We start from the raw sequence: 26689 nt of genomic DNA on the forward strand, positions 1-26689 counted from the left end.
GTATATAGTGATGGTAGGGGAACTGAGGTACTTGGCCTGCGATATAAAGCTATATCAAACTGCTACTCCTGTGATTTTGCTAATAAAATAATATATACATACACACAAACTAATTCTACACACAGGAGCAGTCTGAGGACAAAAACCTGACAAATGTCTAAGGGTGTACTCACACTAGGTACAGTTGCCTTGAACCGTGCGGAAGCGTGTTAACCCCCCTCGGCCTGCACTCACACTGCATTTTGCCTTGCGAGCCGGAGCAGGCTTACGTCATCGATGATGCGACTGTTCAGTTTAACAGGAAGATAAGCACTCTTGCTCAGCACAGTGGACATTGCTTTACTTTTTAAGTTGTTTGAAATGCAGTGGCAAGCAGTCAAATATTTTTCTGAACAGATCCACCACTTTTGACACTCATAAATGTTCATAAAAGTCCTCGTGCTGCAGGTATTAGGAGATTTGCTGAAGGTGCAGCTGACGTGCAGCAAGGGGATTGCATCTTTAATAAACTATGACAGTTAACATTCATTGAAACATAAGAATGATCAATAAATCCATATGAAACAGTCCCTTAAAAGTCTCGTTGTGTCTTCAGTTTCACGGTCAGGCGCGCTTTGCACTCACACTACAAGCATACTGCACCAAAGCATAAATAAACTGTGATTTGGTACACCTCTTCCAACTGGGCCAGGGCCAGCCAACTGAAGCATGCCTGGGCCCAATTCAGAGTAATCACACTTGTCAAATGAACCGGGCACGGTTCGGATAGCCTAGTGTGAGTGCATCCTTAAAATACAACATCTGAACAGTGTGGGAATAATTGAATCCTGTCCATTAAATTATTGGAAGATAACGCACACTGGAGGTGTAATGCATCACAGTTTCAGGTGTGCATTATTTGTGTAATAATTCAGAGGCCTGTCATCAATTATCCTTTACTTAACAACAGCTGTAACAGACATATTGCGTATTGTTAGTTGTTAAACATTAGTTGATGTGTCATTTTTATAAAGCATTGCTGACCAAGTCATCGTCCTCACGCAAATATCTGACATAACGATTATATTTATGCATCTCATTTATCCAAAAGCGTGCACAGACCTCATTGAGCAGAGAGATGATGCTGGAGGGACTGCCTTCAATCAGGTCCAGGCAGCCTTGGTTGTCTTGGTAACGGATGAAAGACCACTGCAGCCCCTCGCTCACATACTCCTCCTGCTGGGCCTTCAGATAATGAGCCACGAAGTGCTGCTGCAGCTTCTCGTTAGCGTAATTAATACACAGCTGCTCCAGGTTGTTCAGGAGGAAGCATTCAAAACCATACACATCCAGCAGACCTGTAGAAGACAGCAGCCAAGGATTGTGTTTTGTGAAGTATCTTTATTTGATTGTTTTTTTATTTAAATTATATGCAAAATAGATTGGAAAGTAGCGTATTTATAAATGTATGACAAAAGTAGGGCTGCACAATATATTGAAAAGGTATCGCAATCATAGTATATGTGTCCACTTATAAACAATCCTTTTTTGCAGCTGTTCACCATATCATATTTCCTTTCACTTTTTTAGACCCATTTCAAAATAAAAGTCCCTGTAAACGACAGAAATAATGCACTATATAACATACAAAATATTTTGTAAAGTAAATAAAGACGTTAAAGATAACTGAAGTCTGTTACAATATGTAATATCCATATCACAGAGAAGTGCAATAAATTTAACTTAACTTTATGTGCCATGTATTTGTGTGCTGCATGCATAGGTTGCTCATCCAAATCTGACCAATCAGGGGTCAGTTCTTCGTACCTCGCTTAAATGATCTAAGATGATTTGACAGATCCTGGATCTTTTAATCTTGATAACTGATCTCTGGGTAATTTGGTTCTTCAAACAAGTTTGTGCATCAGAATAAAATGTCTGGATGAACTGATCTGAGATCTCTGCATGTGTTGTGAAGGACAGATCTATCGATCCTCGAAATCATGATCAGCAATGCAACGATTGGCTGACGGCACAGCAGTGTAATGACATCATTTGATTAATATTCAATTATTCATGCGAGCTAAAATATATAAAAATTCGTAGTAAACGGTTTGGTAAATATGATAGGCAATAACTTTACACATTTGTTGTGGGCTGAAGGCTAGTAGCCTCGGCCTATTTTAATATCGTAATCGGCGTAAGGAATGTAAATTAATTTTGCATCAAAAAAAGCATTTTGATATTTTTAAAGGTGTCTGCAAAGCATCAAATAACCAGCATATTAGCTGTCAAAACATGTTCATGACTGCATAAATTATTATAAGCGCTCTCGCTCAGCACAGTGGACATTTCTTTAGTTACATCATTTTTGTGGTTTGATTTGCAGTGACACGCAGTCAAATAGTTCGCCGAACAGATCAGCCACTTTTGACGCTCATAAGTGTTCATAAAGTCCTCGTGCTGCAGGAATTAGGAGGTTTGCTGAAGGTGCAGCCGTCGTGCAGTGAGGGATTTGCGTCTTTAATAAACTATGACAGTTTGCGTTCATTGAAATGTAAGAATGATTAATAAATCCATATGAAACAGTCCCTTAAAGTCACGTCGCTTCTTCAGTTTAGCTCTACAAGCGTGAGCCCAAGTGACCCACAATCTGGCACACCTCTTCCAAGAGGGCCAGGACCGGCCAACTAAAACACCGCCTGAGCCCAATTCAGAGCACTCACACTTCTCAAACTAACCGTGAAACGCGCCTGGACACAGTTTGGATAGCATAGTGTGAGTGCACCCCAAAAAATATTTAAAAAAATGAGCAGTTTTCCATATTTTGTGATTCCTATTTTTATTTTTCCCTGTTTATTTCTGCTTTTGAATTGCATCATGGGATATTGATCTTTCTTCCAACAATGTTTAACCTTGAAATGTTGTAAAAAGTGACATTTATTACCATTTTTAATAGTTTAAAGTGATATATTGTGTGGGTTGGTGTTGTATATTACGCTACAGAAACCTTGTAATAAGCTGCCAGTACATTTTCTGTTATTCTACACACTTATTTCTCTAGATTTTATTTCTTAGACATTATATTATTAATGCTAAAACGTCACTAAAAGTCACTTTGTTAAACTGAAGAGTTGAATTTTCAACATCAAAAGTCAACAGAGCGGAGATCAACATCCCATAATGCAATTCACCACCATAAATAAACGGAAAGCACACAAAATCCAAAAACTGTTCATTAACAGATATTTTTAGAGTATAATCGTAACATAAATAAAAGACATTTTTAAAAATTGATGATAAAATAGCTTTTACAAGTTAGTTATATCATAAAATGATTGTTATCGCAACCCTCAACAACAAAATCGCATATTTAACCTGTATCATGCAGCCCTGAAGTATATTATTAAATAAAATACTTACCAATAAAGTTGCACCACATGGAATTGTCTGCAGACATGCTGTTGTTGATAAAAGTGACTAACCAGTCAAATAACCTGTAAAACAATAAGAAAAAATATTCCAGCTTCTTTTGGCTAGAATAAAAAACATTGATGCTAAATTATGATCAACATTAGTATTCTTATAGACCATTTCAATGTGGTCATGTCACTGGCCCATGAACATTTCCTGCTTGTTCTCAAACTATTTCATAACTGTAACAAGAGGCAATTCAATCATAACTTCATGTTAAAACAGCTATCATTACATTTATCAATATGTGGACCTTTTAGGATTTGCGGAAGCTATAAAAATTAAAAATGTAAAACAGGAAATGCATTGGGACCATTGTTACTGTTTACATCCCTCAAAATGGTCTATATTTAAATAACATACCAGAACATATTTTAAAAAATAAAAAATGGACAAAAAGGCAAACATAAACTACGAGTTTGTACATAAATCTTGGTTTTACCTAAGACTTTTTGCAAAAAAAAAAAATACTGTATAGTGCACAAGTTGCAACTTTTTGTCAAAACTAGGCTAAGTTTAATAATTTCCACAATGCAGGAACAAATAACCAAGTACTATTTAAAGTTTCCCTTTAAGTATACTCCATATTATAAATAACGCAACATTCTACATACTCTATTATATAGACAATTTGAAACAATGGGCTCTATTTTAATGATCCAAGCGTGATGTCGAAAGCTCATGGAGCAAAAGCATGAAGGGTGTGGCCTAATCCACTTTTCTTTTTTAAGGATGGAGAAATACGATCTGCGCCCTGGCGCATGGTCTAACAGGGTTGTGCTTATTCTCTTAATGAGTTCTGTGTGTGTTTTGTGCATGATGTGCATGGAACCAAGCAGAGTCTCATCTCTCATTACCTTTAAGAGTCAGTGTTTACTCTACTCCTTTACTTTCATGGAGTAAGGAAATGGTGTTGCACACACTCCACTGAAGACTTCCATTAGTCTATTTAATTTCGTTTGTTAAGCTCAAAGATTTGTTTCAAAACTATTAATAAATTCAGTTCTAATTTCCAGCAAACGAATAAATGAACAATAATAATGAAGCGTGTTCAAATACATGTCCTGTTCTTATGCCCCATGGTCATGCATACATCTCCAAAACCTGACAGGTGGACGAATCTAAATTTCTGTTTATTAAAACAAATTAGGGCTGGGCGATATGGCAAAGAAAATAAATCTAGGTTTTGTCATAAAAGTTTGACCGATTTCGATTTTTTTATTGTGTAACTAGTCAACTTAAAACATTACAACAACATGACTCAAGTAACATTCTCTTTATGAGTAACTTGAAAAACCATCTGGTTAAGGAACATTGTATTTTTAATGGCCTTGCAATACAAAAATTGATCAACAAGGTGTAAATAAATGTAAAACAAATTCACGAGTTAAATATCGTTGCAGAGGATTTTAATGAAATATCAAAGTAAATATTGTGCAATTTGAATTAAACATTAAATTCTTCTGTTCTGAATATATAGTAAGAAAATAACCATTTTAACCAATGTACACATTACATCAGTCAACTCAAAAAGTTAAGCAAATTTACAACAGTAAAAACAAAACAAAACAAAATACAACACTTAGTAGACCATCGTGCAAACATAAAGCATGTTGTTGATAAGTTCTTTACAGGTTTCTTGAGAGGAAGACCAGTCTGGCTACTGTTTCAGGCTTTAGTGATGCTCTTTGCGATCATTTGATGGGCTTTGCACCACTCTATGTATTACGCTGCTTGACTGATTGGGTTTCATGTTTTCAACTAGGTCCGCTACTGACTGTAATGACATACTTTCACTTTTCACTACTACAGCTGCTCACCTCTGCTCGTGTTCAAACCAAACTAAGATCGGCGCAGTTTTCACATGGCAGGTTTTTACGTCCTTCATACATGTTTTGAGTTTATCGACTTGATAAGGGAATATGTCTTGACAATCCACACAGACGTGACTTAGTAAAGCATGACGTCATGTCTCATTTTAATTGTCGCATATTAGTCTGAATGTAAATCTCTTCGCCAGGCAGCGTGAGGGAGTGGACCAAAGCGCGAAAAATACACAACTTAAGACACTTAAATGCTTGTATTTGCACCAGCTCTGCGATGCACCTCCACAACTTCATGCATTGGGTTAAATTAGGCTGTCCAGTCTCCGTGTTCAGTCCATTACTACCATAGTTGAAACCCAGACAGGCAGTCAGGCAGCTCAATACTGAGCGTGGACCAAAGCGTATTGGTGCAATTATAATATATCTAATATTATTATTTAAAAAAAATTGCGATACATCGATTTAATAAAAAATTTAATGTCTTAAAACGTAAATTCAAATTAATCGAAAAAAATCTAAAGGATCGCCCAGCCCTAAAACAAATATAAATATGCATAATAAATACTAATAAATAATACTAACATTATACAAACACAAATTCTCTTGAATAAACAGACTACAACAAACCTGGATTTGCCATTTAAACAACGTGGCACAAAACGTTAAAATGAAACTTGTGCCCGTATCACAACATACACACCTGGCGCCGTATTGCGCCGGGTCTATGATGGGGCCCCAAAATAGCAATGTTTGAGATGTGTTCTGTGCAATAGGCATACTTTACAATTGTAGCTATGCTGTAATTCTACAAATATCTTCTTCTGTTACTCACTGTGCATAAATGACTTTAGCAAGACAGTCTCTGCGGACGCCACACTCGGACTGAGAGCAAGGTTTGAGGATGTTTTGTTTGCCGGCACGCAGAGTTCTCACTGTAAGACACGACTGCAGCTCATCTAAAGAAACCTGCAGCAGATCCGCCGTTTTCTGCAGAAAGCCTACACACAACATGAAGAGACGAGCGATCAACACTTGCTGTTGCTCAGTACTTATAATTGAATGTCAGCATGCCATGACCTCAGGAGTAAAATATTTTAATGTTTTTTTTATATCATTCAACCAGAACACATTACCTTGATCAAAACTGATAGTAAAGACTTTCACACAGTTACATAAATTAAATTAATAATAAATAAATGTTCTTTTTTAAAGCAATTTTTAATTAAGTGAAAAGAACATAAATGGCGGCACGGTGGCTCAGTGGTTAGCACAATCGCCTCACAGCAAGAAAGTAACTAGTTCGAGTCGCAACTGTATCAGCTGGCATTTCTGTGTGGAGTTTGCATGTTCTCCCAGTGTTGGTGTGGGTTTCCTCCTGGTGCTCCGGTTTCCCCCACAGTCCAAACACATGCGCTATAGGGGAATTGGATAAACCAAATTGGCCGTAGTGTATGAGTGTGTGTGTGAATGCAAAAGTGTATGGGTATTTCCCAGTACTGGGTTGCAGCTGGAAGGGCATCTGCTGTGTAAAACACAAGCTAGAATAGTTGGTGGTTCATTCCACTGTGGCAACCCTTGATAAATAAGAGAATAAGCCGAAGGAAAATGAATAAATAAATGAATGAAGAACATGAATGCTTGATATGACTGACAAAGTGAAAAACTTTCCACTTTTAAAACAAGACAAAATAATAATATAATAATAAAAATGTATATATAATAATCACAAATAGCATAACTTAATAATAATAATATTAATAATAATAATAACAATAGTAAATAAAAAAATTATAAAAAGTACTGTTCAATTATGGATATATTACTTTTTTTTTTATTATTTTATTTACATTTTTTTATTCACTTTCGCCAATTAGTGAAGTTTTTTTCCCTCTCCGCTGTCGCCACTGGCTTGTATGGTTCGGGATCTGTAGAGCTGCGCATTGTTGGATTTGCTCTTCAGTGTTTGGACTCTCAGTAGTGATTATTAAACCACACTGAACTGAACTAAACTGAACTGAACTTAAACACTACAAACTGAACTACACTGTTCCTATTTACTGTGAGCTTTTATGTGAAGCTGCTTTGACACAATCTACATTGTAAAAGCGCTATACAAATAAAGGGGAATTGAATTGAATTGTATTTTTTTGAAAAGCTGTAAGAGACAAATGTCTAGCAGATGTTGTGAACTGTATCTGTTTGCTATAAAAACTTAAACATATATACATATATGTATATATACAGCTGACAGCAGTATTATTAGCCCCCCTGTTTTTTTTTTTACTTAATTTCTGTTTAGCGAAGAGATTTTTTCAACACATTTCTAGTGATAATAACTAGTGAATCTAGTGAATAGTTGTAATAACTCATCTCTAATAACTGATTTATTTTATCTTTGCCATGATGACAGTAAATAATATTAGACTTGATATTCTTCAAGACACTTCTATACAGCTTAAAGTTACATTTAAAGGCTTAACTAGGTTAATTAGGTTAACTAGGCAGGTTAGGATAATCAGGCAAGTTATTGTATAACGATGGTTTGTTCTGTAGACTATCGAATAAAAATATAGCTTAAAGGGGCTAATAATATTGACCTTAAAATGGGTTTTAAAAAATTTAAAACTGCTTTTATTGTAGCCAAAATAAAGCAAATAAGACTTTCTCCAGAAGAAAAAATATTATCAGACATACTGTGAAAATTTCCTTGCTCTGTTAAACATCATTTGGGAAATATTTAAAAAAGAAAATAAAATTCAAAGGGAGGCTAATAATTCTGACTTCAACTGTATTTAATTAAAAAGTAGCAGTTGCCATGAAAATAAAAAGCAGCAGAACTGTTTAAAGCAAATTTCAACACTGATAATAATCAAAAATGTGTCTTGAGCATATTAGAATAATTTCATCCTGTTACACAGAAGAAACTGCTGATTATTAAGCTTTGAAATCACATCAAAAATCTTATATTTAATAACTTTAAACTATAAAACAAAGAAATAAAAGAGAGATTTTAAAGGAGAAATGTAATGGGGACATTTCACAACCCAGAAATGAACTTGCAATACTTATACAAGTACTTTGCCTCATCATGTCAAGAGTCATGCAGGCAAGTCATGCTACCTAATTCTTTGTCAGAACTTGCTTTAAATAAACAATAGAGCAGAAACACATCACACCTTTGGATTGTCCATTGAGATCACATGGCTGAGCCTCTTCTGGTGCGGGACTGAAGTATACGTTCCCTAACTGCAGAAGACCTGCAAGAATCTTTCCAAAGAGACAAAAATCACATCAGTTTCCTTTCAATAAACAGGAACATTACAGTGTAGAGGTGTAACAGATCAGAAATCTCACGGTTCGGATCACATTATAGTTTTTTTGTCACGGATCAGACAATTTTTCAGATCAGCTAAAAAGGGGAGGAGACAAATGTAATTTGCTTTCCATTTACAACAAAAAACGCACTGTAAGACACTTTTGGTTTTAATAAACAGAACTTAGAGCCTGTAATTTTATTAAAAATAAAATGAAGAAATAATCAGCTGAATAAAAATAAATGGTAAAATATTCAGTGCTGTGAAAAATTCACTCCTACTACTGTTGCTGAAATCTAACATTATCATTTGTATAACCCATATTTACTTTAGTCTCATTTTCAACAAATGATTCAGTTCTTCACTCATAAAACTTCATGTTTCATTGCTAGATGATCATTATTGAAGAATTATTCAGTGGCATATTTTTGATGGCTGGTTGTCGCCACTTATTGGTTAAATAATGTAATTGCTGCCTACAACTTTCATTGTTGTGTGTCAAGTTAAATCATACCTGTCAACCCTCCCGTTTTACCGGGATTCTCCCCTATTTTACAGTTCTATCCCGCTATCATCCCGTAATGGTATTTCCCCGTATTTCTCCTGTATTTTCAGTCTTTTTCTGAAAGGTGGTAAATAAACAATAAAGAGCCGAGCCGAGCCTCCCTATACGCAACCCATACCGCCAAACCACAAGGGGCCACCCCTTGCTCTTAAATGTGAGTCTGCTCTGTGCTTTTGCTTTGTTTAGGCATATAAACTCTTTGAAATAAATATGAAAACCGCGGGATTCCCTTTCCTTTTCATTACAGGTGCCGTCTCCCCTTCATATGCAATCCTCAAAACAGTCATGTAGCGGTGCGTGACTGTCAGCTGACGCGCTCCATAGTGATAAACAGACGCTGTTTCCCAAACGTTTTTTTTTGTACACACGATTTGAAGCGGAGCGAAAGTCTGGGTTTTGGGTGCGTGTTCAAACAGACATATACACATAATTAATAATAATAATAATATCTAAATATGTCGATCTTGGTGTGTTTTTTTTTTTTCAAACACAACTAATTTCGTCCTAAATGAGCATAAAAAGTTAGGAAAGCAATCGAAAGATTTCATTATAATGTTAGCTGTGTGCATTTTTAAAGTGACACCTGCTATTTAATATAATCAAACTAAAAATCTAAATAAATAAGAGATTCATTCGTTGCTCTTTAATCAGAATGTGTAAGTTATACAGTGAAGAAACGGCTAATGAGATTTGATAGCTTGATTCTAGTTCATTATAAAAGCTATTAATTTTAATAAGCTGAACTGTTTGCTAATGTATTTGCTGCTAATATATACTATTTAATTTTTCTTTTGTAAATGATAATAATAAAACATTACTGACCATTTAACTGTTTATTTATAATGAAACAGCTCCAGACGAACAGATTTAGTAATTTGGGGATTTTTTAAAGGGGGTCGGGGGAATCCCTTATTATGGTGGGCATATCCCTTATTTTCACATTCCAATGTTGACAGGTATGAGTTAAATGCATATGACGGTGATATTAATCACCATAAACATCAGTGGTTTAATCCAAACTATAAACTGTTCTCCCAGTTCTTCTGTGTTATTTGACTGTTTGTAACTTCATAATTAACTCAAAAGACTAAAGACTGAATCTCTTTCTTGATATTTGCTTGTTTCAAACTCAGATTTGAATGCAGCGAATCAAATGATTAATTACCATATGCAAATCATCATCATTTATCATTTATGTTGCGTGGGTGTTGAGATCCAGATCTTTTAATGATTACTCGTGCAGCTTACACTGAATGTATTAATGCAGGCTAAACAAGCAGTGACAGAAAACACCTTTAATAACCTAGGAAACCCACCACATCCGCAATAACCCACCATGACTTCCGTCATCATAATATTTTACATGTGAGCTAAATGCTTTCATACATGTGATTTGAATGACGCGAGAGGCAATCTCTCTGAGATCGTTAAAAATTTAGGATTAATCTACAAGTACAAAGAAATGTATTAATCCGCGGGTCAGGTGTGTTCCAAACCATGGGTTGTGATCCGTACGAATCACAGATCAACCGTGATCCGTTACACCCCTATTACAATTTGTTTTCTTGTTAATGTATGAAACAGCTGCATTAAAACTTCGCAAAAGTTACTTTATTAATGACATAAACACACACACATGCACATGCACACGCACACACACACGTTTCAGCTCTTAGGTCTAATTCTCAGCCCACTATTTAAGGTCTTTAATTAATCAATATGTAAAAACACAACAACCAATCACTGACCAACATTGACAGCATTTATCTCCAAACACCACTAATGCTTTCATATGGTTTTATCCTTAAACAATACATATATATATATATATATATATATATATATATATATATATATATATATATATATATATATATATATATATATATATATATATATATATATATATATATATATATATATATATACATATATACACAATGTACCTTAAATATCTGTGCCTGTTTCCCTTCATCAATGCCAAGGCTGATCATGGCTTCCACCGTCTCTTGCAAACGGTCTTCTGCTCCGATACAAACACAAAGTCAAAAAATATTAGAGCTGCTGTTGCAATAAATCAGATTGAGAAATTAATCTGCACTGATTCTGAAATGCACTCCAGTTCTCACTGGAATTTATTCTGACAGCACTCTAGGCTAGCTTTTTAACAGCAGACGGCGTTCTAGGCTAGACTTTAAACAGGAGACAGGGCTCTAGGCAAGTGTTTAACAGCAGATGATGCTCTAGGCTAGTTTTCAACAATATATGGTGCTCTAGGTTAGTTTTCAACAGTAGATGGCGCTCTAGGCTAGTGTCTAACAGCAGACGGTCGGCCGATGGCCAATAAACATCTCGTTGCTGAGCTGGCATCGCAATCACAGCAGCAACCCTATCACAGCAGCAACCCTCTTGAAAAATAAACACTCCAGCAGTCTTGAGCACAAAAACCTAGAGAGCAGTGCACATCAGACAGTTTATTAAGGATGTTCGGCTGGATGACGTCTCACTATAGTTGTTAAACGTGATATTTAATTCATCTTGTCTCTATCTAACGACTCTTTGGTCTTTTGAAGCTATCAGGTAACGTGTCGCAGCGTCAGTACACTGCTTCAATCTGTCACGCTTGTACTTAGTGAATTTAGCGAAAACCTCAGAGACTGTTGGTTGGTTCCTGTTGGTTGTGCACCTTTTTTTACCAACCAAGTTTGTCGACGCCATTATAACAACACAGATCACTCTGCCTATTCATGCCAGAGTCCCGCAGAAAAAAGTGATTGGACATCGCCCAACCCCAGTAGATGATGGTCTAGGCTAGTGTTTAACAGCAGACAACGCTCTAGGCTAGTGTTTAACAGTAGATGGCGCTCTAAGCTAGTTTTCAACAGTAGATGGCGCTCTAGGCTAGTGTTTAACAGTAGATGGCGCCCTAGGCTAGTTTTCAACAGTAGATGGCGCTCTAGGCTAGTGTTTAACAGTAGATGGCTCCCTAGTCTAGTTTTCAACAGTAGATGGCGCTCTAGGCTAGCGTTTGACAGTAGATGGCACCCTAGGCTAGTTTTCAACAGTAGATGGTGCTCTAGGCTAGTGTTTAACAGCAGACGGCACTCTATGGTAGTTTTTAACAGTAGATGGTGCTCTAGGCGAGTTTTTAACAGTAGATAGCACTCTAGGCTAGTGTTTTATAGCAGACAGCACTCTACGCTGGTGTTTAACAGTAGATGGCACCCTAGGCTAGTTTTCAACAGTAGATGGCGCTCTAGGCTAATGTTTAACAGCAGACGGCACTCTATGGTAGTTTTTAGCAGTAGATGGTGCTCTAGGCTAGAGTTTAACAGCAGATGGTGCTCTAGGCCAGTTTTTAACAGTAGATGGCACTCTAGACTAGTGTTTTATAGCAGACAGCACTCTAGGCTGGTGTTTAACAGCAGACAGCGCTCTAGGATAGTGTTTAACACGAGGTGGCGCTCTAGGCTGGTTTTAACACCAGATGGTGCTTTAGGCTAGTTTTCACCAGCAGACGGCACTCTAGGTTTGTTTTCAACAGCAGACGGTGCTCTAGGCTAGATTTTAAACAGAAGACTGCGCTCTAGACTAGTTTATAACAACAGACAGCTCTCTAGGCTAATGTTTAACTGCAGATAATGCACTAAGCTAGTGTTTTTAGCAGCAGTTGGCACTCTAGGTTGGTTTGAACAGCAGATGGCGCTCTAGGCCACTGTTTTAAACAGCAGATAACTCTTTTGGCTAGTTTTTAAACAGCAGACGGCGCTCTAGGCTAGTTTTTAAACAGAAGACGGCGCTCTAGGCTAGTTTTTAAACAGAAGACGGCGCTCTAGGCTAGTTTTTAAACAGAAGACGGCGCTCTAGGCTAGTTTTTAAACAGCAGACAGCAATCTAGGCTAGTGGTTTTTCCAATAGATGGTGCTCTAGGCTACTTTTTAACTGGAGATGATGCTCTAGGCTAGTGTTTAACAGCATATGGTTCCCTAGGCTAGTTTTCAACATCAGACGGCACTTTGGGCTGGTGTTTAACAGGCCAGTGTTGCTGTGGTTGTTTTTTACAATAGATGGCGCTCTAGGCTAGTTTTAACAGCAGATGGCACTCTAGGCAAGTTTTTTAACAGCAGACGATGCTCTAGGCTAATTTTTACCAGCAGATGGCGAGATCATTTCTCAATTTATCCCCACAGCTCTAATAAAATGTCCTCACATTTCTCCAAATACTGACTTGCATGCTTTAAAATATTAATTCTTGAAAGTATGATACTTGCCTTCTAAGGATTTCTCTGCATGTGGCAGCCAAGCAAAGTCTTGCCCCAAAGGCAGCATCCATTCCAGCCTCTGTTTCTCTGTGGCTCCCTTCATCATCTTCAATTTAAAGAAATAAAAAAATCAGCTTGCAAATCAACACGCATGCAATCTATGCAAATGAAACTGACAGCTTGATGCATTTGAATGTTTCCATATGGCTGATTCTAGAATTTTAAGTCCATTTTGCATCTCCAAGATAAAGCTTCAATTTTCCATTAACTCATTCATTCATTTATTCAATTAAGAACCCCTATTATTGTTTTTTGAAAATGAGCTTCATTGCCGTGTGTAACACAGCTCTAAGTGAATGGAAACCTCCTGCTGAGGTTTAAATCTGAAAGTGCACCTTGTTTAAATCTACTGATTTTAAAAAAAAAAACAAGTCAACTCAGAGTCGTTTAAATGATTCGTCTTTGAGTCTTTTGAAACAATACCAAATATGCGGTGCCGTGAACGCAGAGTGCAAGTGATCATGGGATTGATCATGACTGAAGATGAGTGAACATTACTGAGTGAACATTCTGATGATAATACAGTAACCTACCCTGCAACGGGGGATTTGACTGCCATTTACTATTAAAGAATTAGCAGCAAAGACTATTTGATAATAATATGTATGGGACTTTGTCAGACCTTGACAGGAACTTTTGTCAGTACCGTTCATATGAACCAGTTCCTTTCTTTCTCCCGATTGTAAGCTGTGAGTGTGTTTAAAATGGTTGACTCCTTGTTTTCTCTAGCTTGCCAAATATGTATTAAATATGTACAAAATATGTAATAAATTGTGTTTTGTTACTTGTAATCAATGGCTTGTTCTGTACCTGGTTAACTCTTTATAATCAAATATCACGTCTACGGCCACATTGAAAACGTGACGAGCGCTGCTTTCTTTACCAATTTAAATGCATTTCTGTGAGCAATCCTCTGGCGTTTGTCATTGCTATGGCCAGCATTACACACATGCTGCGGTCAAGTTTCAAAATTGTTTTGCCACTGTGTGGATTAGTAGCCCGTTTCCTAAAAGGTACACTGAAAAAAATTATTCAAAGATGATTCTTTAGATTTACTCAATTTTTTTTACATTAAGTGGTTGTAAACAATTTATTTGGGCTGAATTTAAACAAACAAATTAAGTTGAACATTGCTTAATTTAATTTGTTTGTTTAAATTCAACACAAATAAATTGTTTGCAACAGTTTTGCATGCAACACTTTTTTCAGTGTACCTAAAAGCGAACTGTACCGTAGGACTTTTTGGTCACCCTTTGCAAAGGGTACCTAGCACAACAAAAGGATACCAAAAGGCAGAGCTAGAAGCGCAGCTGAACGTTATTGGTTTCAGGGATCCACTTTCGCATACACAAGCGGAGAATGAAAACAAAGAAACGGCCATTTTTAAAAACACAGCCGAGACATTACACCGTAAAAATATATACATATAATAACAAGCCATGGTCCTCCCGAGCTCAAGCAAACCTTGTCATTGTCATGATGTACAGCCACAAAGCCAAGAAGAACAAAATCTACCGTGTCCTGTTCATGTTTAACGAGGCCTAAAAGTGCGAGCGGTTTCACTTTCTCCAGGGAGCTCGTTTGCGCTTGAATAAACGTCCATATCTGAAATAACGAACTTATCGAGCTGATGATTATAACGTGCTCGTGATTACTGAAGTGCTTCTGACACTCGATCCTTTCAGAAACAGACAAACGCGAGAGTGAAGCAGGAAAAATACAAAGAAGAAGCACATGATTCTTATACCAACCTAAACCATGAACAAACTGCCGTGTTTATCACTGCCTTTTGGATTATTATGAACTTGGAATGACAGAATTAAATCAATTCAATTCACCTTTATTTGTATAGCGCTTATACAATGTAGATTGTGTCAAAGCAGCTTCACATATAAGGTCACAGTAAATAGGAACAGTGTAGTTCAGTTTTCAGTGTTTAAGTTCAGTTCAGTTTAGCTCAGTTCAGTGTGGTTAATAATCACTACTGAGAGTCCAAACACTGAAGAGCAAATCCAACGATGCACAGCTCTACAGATCCGGAACCATGCAAGCCAGTGGCGACAGCGGAGAGGAAAAAAAACTTCACTAATGGCGGAAGTGAAGAAAAAAAACCTTGAGAGAAACCAGACTGGGCACGACTATTTTAATTTCTCCGCTGGCCAAACGTCCTGTGCAGAGCTGCAGTCTCAGCGGCAGATTACATTCTAACGGAGGTTACATGTGCTCGTGAAGATTAAAGACACAGATGAGAGGTTTGCACTGACTGGGCTATATGTTATGCATTGTTTTTGAACGCAAATAAGGATTAAATGTCTGTGTGTAGTTTTTCTGTAACATATCTGAGACTGTAAGGGTCTGTATGTGTTCATATATGTTGCTTTACTTATTTAATATAACTGCAGATGTTACAGTAGGCTATCATTGATCTGCAGTTATAATCAAATCATGTTCATAGAAAAGTTTAACAAAAGTAATAAACATTTATACAGCACTATTTATGTGTATAAAGCATCTGTTTAGTGAAAAGTGCTTCTCATACGATATGTGAACGACCCGTAAAGCTTTACTTTGAGCGAGATTTCCTCGAGTGAGAATGACGTCGACTGAAACTTTCTGTCATACACTACACCCACAAAAAACCCTTGGTACCCTTTAGACCAGGCATGTCCAAACTGGAGGGCCGGTGTCCTGCAAAGTTTAGTCCCAACCCCAATCAGACACACCTGAGCTAGCTAATCAAGCTCTTACTAGACTTTCTTGAAACATCCTTGCAGGTGTGTTGAGGCAAGTTGGAGCTAAAATCTGCAGGACACCGGCCCTCCAGGACCGAGTTGGGACACCCCTGCTTTAGAAAGTGGAAATGCAAGCCTGATAAAGGTGACCCGTACCAGTCAGTGGAAACGGGCCATAATAGTGAATGTAGTGTCATTGTTATTACTTAAGGTTAAAAGAATAGAGCAATATGCTGGTGTTTAACTGCATTGCTTTAATGCATTCCTGCATGGGACTCACACATATATTCTGAACTCTGGCTACTTCATAACCGTGGTGGGCATTTCTCCCCATCTCATGCTGAATGCAGTCAACCAATCACAACAGACTGGGTCATCGGACCAATCAGCGCAGATTAGTGTCATGCAAAAGAGGGGTTTTAAACAAATGAATCGCTGAACAAATCATATGAGAGTCGTTGGGATAATTAGGCAAAATTAAATGCAGATTATAAGAAAATGAAAGTGTTTTTGACCTTGCATGCATATCAGCCTGTTGTTGGAGACCCCCAAAACCAAAATATGACCTTTTATAATGCAAAACAGGCAAAAAGCACATTTATAAAAAATAAAAACACAAGACAGCACATTTAAAAACAACCAGGGTTGACCAAAGTGCTGTACAAGTGACTATCAATACAAAAATAAAGTACATTATACTAAGAAAACATACATAAAACTTACTCAAATAAATAAATAATACAAATCTGATCAAGTTATCTCTAAAAATAATGTTTCTATGTGTATTTTGTGATATTTCGTCTCAGGAATATGAATTTAAAGACTCCCACTATACCTATTTTTGACCATCTCCACCTTCAATTATCATTAAATAAGTAAATACTTAGTTTACTCGACCAAGTTAAATAAGCATTAGCATGAAATATATTTTAGATTATTTGTAATCTCAGTAAAAATGACAAAAGAAGTATTTTTATAAGGTTAGGTGAATATTTTACCTGGTAGAATATGTGGAAATTTCTCTCATTTGGTGCTTGGAAAGCCACTCTGGTCTTCTCCAAAAGATACGTCTGCACCGACGCTCCAACCAGCAACTGAGAACTGCATTATAAAATCATAAATACTTAAACCAATCACACGATGCTTTAAGTCTGAAGTAAATGAAACAAAATGAGCCTGACCTGTTGAGCTGAAGCTGAATGTATTTTCCGAAGCGACTGCTGTTGTTGTTGCGTAATGTGCATGCATTCCCTGAGGAAGAGGAAAACAAAGGATTTGGATTAAGAGAGAGTTATATTACTTAAAATATTACTTCAGTGATCATTTTGCTTCTGGAATTCTTACCGAAAGCCTCCATGACAGGGTTGGAGTCCAGTACTCGTCTTTCTATTTTCTCTACAGTGTCCTGGCACTTCTGAGAAGAAGTGGCCACAGTGGCATAATATTTCATCAGACAGCGCGACGTCCATGTCTGGAGAGATATGTTGTATAGAGAACATGGTCTAAATTTCTTTGCATCATAAACACTGAAAAAAAAATCAGATTTTTTAAACATAATATGTGTATGGGATATTTCATTTCGTACCTCATGGTACACAATACCTCTAAATCATCGACAATGTAGTGCCTGGTTGGTTTAATGACATTAATGGTAGACGATGGAAAACTTTACTTATGTATTTGGATAGCCCTATGTTTGCACAAATAACTCTTAAGGTAAAGAGAAGGACTAGGAAACGAGACAGATGTTTTTGGCAGAGAATAGGAAGAGGTCAAAGGCGACGCACTGAGGTGGATCAGACATCTGCTGATGCTAAAGGAGGACATGGTCCAGACACTTCTAACAATTAGCTACAATTGCAATCGGGAAGAAGCATGGGAGGGTGTTCTCCAGATAAGGATGTCATCCGCCAGCTAAAGGTTTTGACTTTGGAGGACAACTCATGTTGATATGTTTAAAGATAGCTGTTTCAAAGGCTGATATAGTTATTCTAAAAAGCTTTTACATATGCATGAGAACAGCTTAAAAGGCTGGAGCATACAAACCAGCAGCGGGCTTCACTGACTTCTCCATACTGTAAGTCGTAGGCCCTCGATTCTCAGCGGAGGATAAAGGGAAGGATTTTGTTTTGTTCTTGTATTTGTTTTTATTCTTCTCTTTCACTGGATTTTATTTATTAATAAAAGTGTATTTTATTAATTTTTTTCACTGGAGTGGACATTGGCTTCATTTGCAGAACCCATCAAGATACCTTGCAAGATAAGGTATGAATCTAATTTATTCCTTGAACAACATTACAAAAGACGATCCTAAATAAAACTATATAGCCAAGGGAGGATTCTGGTTTCTTTATTTAATAAGGGTATTAGATAAAGACAATCCAGCACAATAACAATGCAAAAAAATAGTTATTTGTGTGTAACTTAGTGACTATTATTATACAAATATTACGCACATATTTGTTTACATTAAAATTACTGTTGTTATATATTAACATGTCCTTACATATTAAAGGAGAAAAAACTCTAAAAATTATATTTAAAAATAAATAAATAAATAAAAATTATATATATATATATATATATATATATATATATATATATATATATATATATATATATATATATATATATATATATATATATATATATATATATATTTATTATTTATTTTTATTTTTTTGCCTTACGCAAGAATGGTTAAAAAACATTACTGAAACACAATACTACTAAATCATGGATAACATAATCCAAAATACTTATTTGTGTGTAACTTAGTGCTTACGATTACACAAATATCATGCATATATTTGCTTGCGTTGAAATTACTGTTGTTTTATATTAACATTAAACATAATATGTGCTTTAAATATTTTATTTTTGCCTGACGGTACCAATAGCCTGGTGGTGCTGTGCACCGACATATAGCATCGACGTGCTCGCGGCTACTCAGGTTCAATTCCTAGCTAGAGGTCCTTTGCCGATCCTTCCCCTCTCTCCGTTCCCAATGCTTTCCTGTCTGAAATCTCTACTGTCCTATTATAATAAAGGTGAAAAAACCCTAACAAATTCTATAAAAAAATAACCATAAATAAATAAAAAAATAACAATAAATAAATAAAAAATAACAATAAATAAATAACAACAAATAAATAAAAATAACAATAAATAAATAAATAAAATAACAATAAATAAATAAATAACAATAAAAAACAATAAATAAATAAGAAAATAACAATAAAAAATAAAAAAATAACAATAAATAAATAAAAAACAATAAATAAATAAAAAAAACAATAAATAAATAAAAAATAACAATAAATAAATAAAAAATAAATAAAAATAAATAAATAAAAAATAAAAAAAAATAAAAAAAAAATAAAAATAAATAAATAAAAAATAACAATAAATAAATAAATAAATAAAAATAACAATAAATAAATAAATAAATAAAAATAACAATAAATAAATAAAAAATAACAATAAATAAACAAAAATAACAATAAATAAATAAAAAATAACAATAAATAAATAAATAAATAAATAAATATATAGATATATTATAGAATATAGAATATATATATATAGATGCTACTAAATCATGGATAACAATGCAAAAATACTTATTTGTGTGTAACTTAGTGCCTACTATTACACAAATATCCTGCATATATTTGCTTACATTAAAATTACTGTCGTTTTAAAATAGCATTAAACATAATATGTGCTTGTTTGCCTCATGCAACTCATGATTAAATATACACGAAACACAATACTACTACTTCATGGATAACATAATCCAAAAATACTTCTTTGTGTATCTTAGTGACTACTATTATACAGATATTATGCACATATTTATCTGCATTAAAATTACTGTTGTTTTTAAATCTGCATTATGTGCTTGTTTGCTTCATGCAAATAATGGTTAAAAATCATTACTAATGAAACACAATACTACTAAATCATGGATAACCGCAAAAATATGTATTTGTGTTTAGCTTAGCGCCTACTATTACACAAATATCATGCACATATTTGTTTACATTAAAATTTCTGTTGTTTTTAAGTCAGCATTAAACATAATATGTGCTTGAAATATTTAATTTTGTAACTCATGTTTAAAAAAAACATTACTAATGAAACATGATGCTTTACAATATTATATTGGTGAATATACATTCGTTTGGTAAGCACCGAAGCCAACTTTAATCTCCATTCATTCATAATCTGAAGCTTTGGAAAACATGAATCAGGCGCTTACGCAACACAAACACATCTCACCTTCCCAGCTCCGCTCTCTCCAGAGACGACCAGTGATTGGTTCATGGGCTCCACCTGGCCCTGCACATTCCTATACGCCTCCTCTGCTACGATGAAGATGTGTGGCTTAAACTCCTGCACACAAACACATGCTTTAACATTGCTACATGAACAATAGGCATGGGACTATAACCGGTTTCAAGGTTTTAAACCCGCTAAAGTTATTAGTTACACTAATAACTTTAGCGGGTTTTTAGGTATATGTTAGGGACGCACGATATATCGACGGCCGTATTATTACTGCCTGATAAATGCTATTTTATCGGTCCGATGATAAAATTAGGCCGATATCTTTAAGCCGATATGTTACGTAATTGTACAGAACTGCCTGCCTCATGCATGCGTGGGTTGAACTTGTTCAGACTTGTCCAGTGCACTATAATGGAGCTTTCCTCACATTGTTTACTCCTTCAGAGTCCATCCTTTCTTCATGTGGTATTGCAGTGCATTAACTCAGTAAGTAACCACATTCCTTATCATTGTAGGTATGTTTGATAGAGTGTCATTAGTGTCATTAGAGTGTCAAGTACCGATCCCGATACTTGCACCTGTCATTTATTCTCTATTCATTCACAATTTAAACTGCGTGCCTGCGGGTTTGCCACGAAAAACGTTCTCCAAGACTATTTGTTCCTGTTAGTTTAACTAATCAGTGGAGAAATGCATTTAGTTGTGCATTAAATGGCTTCATTTTGACCTGCAACAAGGACTTCATTACCATTTCTAAATCATGTTGCGCTGTGTCTGTTATCAGCAGATAGCAAACACTGGAGTAGAGATGGTTATTACCTGCGCTTCACACACAAAGTAGGCCTACCTGAAACTTTAAATTAGAAAAGGCTCAATAATGCACAGATCCTCAACACACTGATTTCTTCCCTTTATGCCACTCAGTTTTGAAAGTGTCCGCAGATACCGGAGCATCAAGTGCAATGCATCATGCATGCATGCGGTTGTACAGATGTGGTGTGCGCAGCTCAGTAAAATTACTCGGTAACACTTTACAATAAGGTTCATTATTATTTACTAATGCATTATTAACATCCAAGTCCATGCTTGTTAACATTAGTTAATGATTTTCATTAACTTACGTTAATTAACATGAACAAATACTGTAGTAAATGTATTGTTCATTGTTTGCTCATGTTAGTAAATGCATTAATTCATATTAACTAATGAACCCTATTGTAAAGTGTGACCAATTATTCTCACAATAAATTTCTGTTCTCTCATCCTTCAGACTAAGTTTATTCTTCCGAGGGGAATACTTTCAGTGCTGCGAATAGTTTGTAAAGCCTGGCTCATTGTGGTCAAAGTAGCTGATTAAAGTGAAACTGTCAGGTGCATATGGATTGTCATTAACAGACTATTATTTAGCCTAATATAAGCTACTCTGAAACTGTGAATATTTCACTGACATTTTATTTGTATTAATATATTATTTAACAGACATTATATTTTGGTGCTGAAGCATATAAGTGGACCTTGTTTTGAACTTTCTCCGTCTCTCACAGCGAGATTTTAGTTTAGTCTGTGTCAAACCTGCAGGAAAATATCAGGCTTTGCTAAAAGACTGATTACTTTACCAACGATTAGGGTCAGTAGCGGTAGCCTACTGCAGGTTTCAAAGAAAAATCTTAATATTAAAAAAGGAAACATAAACTGGACCACAACAGATCAATGTCATAACCAATGCTCAAATAATGTAGCCTAGTTTACAGCACACGTCATGTTTTAGCCTGTCATATACAGTAGGCCTATAAGTCTGTTATTTTTACTAAAGAAGATCTATTATTTGAGTTTATCACCAGAACTATAGAAACTATTATGTTTAAAACAAAAATAAATAATATAACGGCACAGTATCGGGAATCGGATCTGTATCGGTCGATACTCAGAATTTTGGTCTTGAGATCAGATTAGTTAAAAAAAAATGGTATCGGTGCATCCCTAAGTGTCATTGTGTATTTTGGTTTAAATCGCATCAGGAAAAATATTACACATGTAAACATAATAGCAGCGACGCACACGTGCTAAACAAATTATTGGGTTGTTTGTAAATTAATATGATTATTTGTTATTATCAACGCGTTGCTTGCCGTGTGTTGTTAATGTAGGATTGGTTGTTGATTGTATTGTGTTTTTTTGCTTTGAGTAGGCTATTCAGTTCATCAGATCAAACTTTTATGAAGTTTTTAAAATAAAATCAGTTGTTTACTGTATAAAAATATACAGTAAATATACATCCTCATCCTCCTTTTATACTCTTTTTTGTTTCTGCCCAATATAACCAAAGATCCGCTAGAGGAAAATCTTCTCTCGTTTACCTGTTTTGGTCTGTGTGAGCGAGAACTGTCAACACTCCATAGACAGTCTCTGCTCTGCAGACACACAGAGACGTGACTTTTCGAGAATTAAAAAATTCGCCCCGCCCGGGTTTCTAAATCTCCTAAAATGTCCGGGATTTAACTTCTGCTTTCGCTTTGCTAAAGCTCGTATGCGTTTTTGCATTACCTTTTTACGTGAGCTCGGCTTTGCTGCTGACTGCGCAAGCACAGTCACAAAACATTAAATAATTATTTTTTTTAACTAAACGACTAACTTTACCATATACTCAGAGAGAACGAAATGACTGGTCTACACTGTCATCAAAATAGATGTACACCACACATTTTAATCTTGTAATTATAATAATTTTTAGAGATTGTCTGTTTTTATTCCTTTTTCTGTCATTTATTTCTCATTTGCTGATTATTTTATTAATTTGAGGATGTTCATATATTACATAGGCTATTTTATCTACATATATAAAATGCTTTGGCATTTAAGTTTGCTTTGAGCTTGAGAGAGCGAGAGAAGCAGATTTGACCTGTCAGTGGGTGCACATGGCTCCTGAATAGTATAAAACTAATAGTGAGAAATAGTGGATTTCAGTTTTGTTTTTTTACTTTAACCCATTGAAAAGAAACAGTGTATAGCAGTGTCATAATAAATAAAATTATTGTTATAGATTAAATTATGTTTTGTTTGTCGCATATATAGTTAACTTTTTATGTGATGAGGGTAAACGGTGTGTTTCAATCCAGCTACCACCGCAAGTATATTTCAGACCTGTGGGAAGCACTGTTATATCATAGTAGGAGTCATTTTATTAAATAACCACACTAACCACACTCAGGCAGTAACAGCTTCTTTTCTATTAATAAATATGATATCAAACTAACTCCCTCATAATTAAAATCATATTTGAAACACAGCAGCGGACATTCTGCAAATATACTCCATGTTGTGTTTAATATATACAACATTATACTACAAAATGTTGTAATCAGCGTTCCTGTACCTGAGGCTGTGGGGCAGAGTGATATTCCCTCATCACATCCAGAGAGTACAGGTGAGGAATGGGCTGGAAGGGGTTGAGGGCGACCAGCGTGCAGCCAGCGTGTGTGTAGAAAACCTTTGCGCTGTACCTGGCCTGCAGACATTTCAGCACTGACGAACACAAAACAGCGCACTTATTAAACAAGTTGCGTCCCAAATGACACACAATACACTTATACACTAGGGCTAAAGAAAAACATACCAATGAAATAAACAGAGCTTTATTGTGCCCCGAGGAGTCTAACAGTATTTAGTATAATTATTAAATAATAATAATAATAATGATAAAGTTAATCATTATTAAAGTTGCAAATGCTTTAATTTCTCAGGCCTGAATGCTTTTAAAATCCTCTTACAGTCACAGGACTCAAAAACCCATGCAAATGATAAATTACAATCCAGACTCAACATTGCGTATGCTGTGATGTGACTATTGTTATTACACTATTATCAATGCTGAAGCCTAACATATACAACAGTTAGTCAGTGCAAGACATTGTAGAGCAAATGTGAAGATATGCTCAGTGCTCAGGAAATGGACGTACAGATTGGTCAATACTTTTAACAACCCTAGTCTGTACTAAAGAATCTACGTGAATAACAGTAGAGAATGCTTGGTGCACAGCATGTGATGGTGGATATAATGGATGCGAAATCAAGCTCCAGTCTAGGCTTGTACCTGTAGAAGGTGTAACCGGGTTGACTTTGGTGAGGTCATCGTATGTGTGAAGCTCAGCTTCATTGATGAGGAAGTCTCTGAGGTCTCCTTCAAGTGAATCATTTAGAGATTTTCCTGGGCCCTGGCCTTTGTTTTTTACTCCATTTACCTGCATGATGTAAATAATAATGCTCAGTGCATGTACAGTATTCATAAAGAACAGCTTTGTAAAAGATGCAGCAAGTACAGTGGAGGACAATATTATTAGACCTCCAGTGAAATTTCTATTCTTTAGCAAATATTTATCAAGTGATGTTTAATATCGAAGCAAGGACATTTCTTATTATATTATTATAATATTTCTTATTATATATGGAGAAATTCTTTGTTTGTTTTTTTAGTTTGACTGAAAAAATAATGTAAAAATGCTATGGTCAATATTATTACGTTTGGGATTGGGATTGCGTTTGGGAACAGAGATGAGGTTCTCAAGGTGAATGCGTACCTTGGCTCTAAGGGTCAAACAACAAAAAATAAGGTCAAGAATCTTGGTGTGACTCTGGAGTCAGATCTGAGTTTCAATAGTCATATCAAAACAGTTAGTAAATCAGCATACTATCATCTCAAAAACATTGCAAGAATTAGATGCTTTGTTTCCAGTGAAGACTTAGAGAAACTTGTTCATGCTTTTATCAGCAGCAGGGTGGATTACTGTAATGGCCTCCTCACTGGCCTTCCCAAAAAGACAGTCAGACAGTTGCAGCTCATCCAGAACGCTGCGGCCAGAATTCTGACCAGAACCAGGAAATCAGAGCACATCACACCTGTCCTCTTTACACTGGCTCCCAGTTACATTCAGAATAGATTTTAAAGTATTATTATTGGTCTATAAATCACTAAATGGCCTAGGACCTCAATACATTATAGATATGCTCATTGAATACAAACCTAACAGATCACTCAGATCTTTAGGATCAAATAGATTAGAAATCCCAAGAGTTCAGTCAAAGCAGGGTGAATCGGCTTTCAGCTACTACGCCCCTCACTGCTGGAATCAGCTTCCAGAAATGATCAGATGTGCTCCAACATTAGGCACATTCAAATCAAGACTGAAAACACATCTGTTTAGCTGTGCCTTTACTGAATGAGCACTGTGCTACGTCCGACAGATCGAACTACTATGTTTTTCTCTTCTTTTTAATTCTTTTATAACACATTTTATCTGTTTTTATTTTATTTTATTTCTATTTTTACCATTTCTATTATTTGTTTTTATTTCTCTTATACTTGTTTCTTTTATTCCTGTTTATGTAAAGCACTTTGAATTGCCACTGTGTATGAAATGTGCTATATAAATAAACTTGCCTTGCCTTGCCTTGCCTTGCCTATTAGCCCCCTTAAGAATGTATTTTTTTTCAACTGTCTACAGCAGTGTTTCCCAACCCTGTTCCTGGAGGCACACCAACAGTACATATTTTGGATGTCTCCCTTTACTGACCCATTAACTTCAGGTGTTGGAGTCTCTTCTGATGTTATGATAAGTTGATTCAGGTGTGTTTGATTAGGGAGAGGTTGAAAATGTGGACTGTTGGTGTGCCTTCAGGAACAGGGTTGGGAAACACTGGACTACAGAACAAACCAGTGTTGTACAATGACCTTTCTGATTAACCTAATTTGCCCAGTTAAACTAATTAACCTAGTTAAATTGCATGTTAAGCGGAATAGTATCTTGCACAATATTATGCACTGTCATCATGGCAAAGATATTAGTTAATAAAAAGTAGTTATTAAACCTACCATTAAATGTCTTCTCCCCATTAAACAAGACTTGGGAATTATTCGGAAAAAAGGATTACAATTTTCACAGGAAGGTTAACAATTTTCTACAACTGTACAAGCTCCTGATGGCATTTTGCACACCACATCTTGTTTATTTATTTATTGCCACATCAGCAACTTACGGCATTTTCATTGCAAGCTCAATATACATAAAAACAGTACATAATGAGTACAACTTCACATTTCAAATAGAGATGATACACACATTTATAAATACAATTAAATAAAATTAACAAATAATGTATATTCATTCATTCATTTTCTTTTCAGCTTATT

General features: G+C 35.6%; 1 protein-coding gene across 1 annotated transcript in view; it reads right to left on the bottom strand.

The window, feature by feature from the left end:
- The window catches only part of LOC130228797 (unconventional myosin-XIX), a 56168-nt gene that overhangs the window by 22497 nt on the left and 6982 nt on the right, over positions 1 to 26689 (bottom strand). The window contains exons 2-13 of the mRNA XM_056457241.1: positions 24596 to 24743; positions 23879 to 24027; positions 20497 to 20610; positions 17557 to 17683; positions 17394 to 17463; positions 17211 to 17313; positions 13430 to 13526; positions 11105 to 11181; positions 8456 to 8546; positions 6112 to 6277; positions 3403 to 3476; positions 1102 to 1337 (exon numbers count right to left, since the gene is read on the bottom strand). Coding sequence (XP_056313216.1) covers positions 1102 to 1337; positions 3403 to 3476; positions 6112 to 6277; positions 8456 to 8546; positions 11105 to 11181; positions 13430 to 13526; positions 17211 to 17313; positions 17394 to 17463; positions 17557 to 17683; positions 20497 to 20610; positions 23879 to 24027; positions 24596 to 24743 — 1452 coding nt within the window. The remainder of the gene's footprint in view (positions 1 to 1101; positions 1338 to 3402; positions 3477 to 6111; positions 6278 to 8455; positions 8547 to 11104; positions 11182 to 13429; positions 13527 to 17210; positions 17314 to 17393; positions 17464 to 17556; positions 17684 to 20496; positions 20611 to 23878; positions 24028 to 24595; positions 24744 to 26689) is intronic.

This window comes from Danio aesculapii, chromosome 5, assembly GCF_903798145.1.
Source record: "Danio aesculapii chromosome 5, fDanAes4.1, whole genome shotgun sequence".
Taxonomy (NCBI): Eukaryota; Metazoa; Chordata; class Actinopteri; order Cypriniformes; family Danionidae; genus Danio; species Danio aesculapii.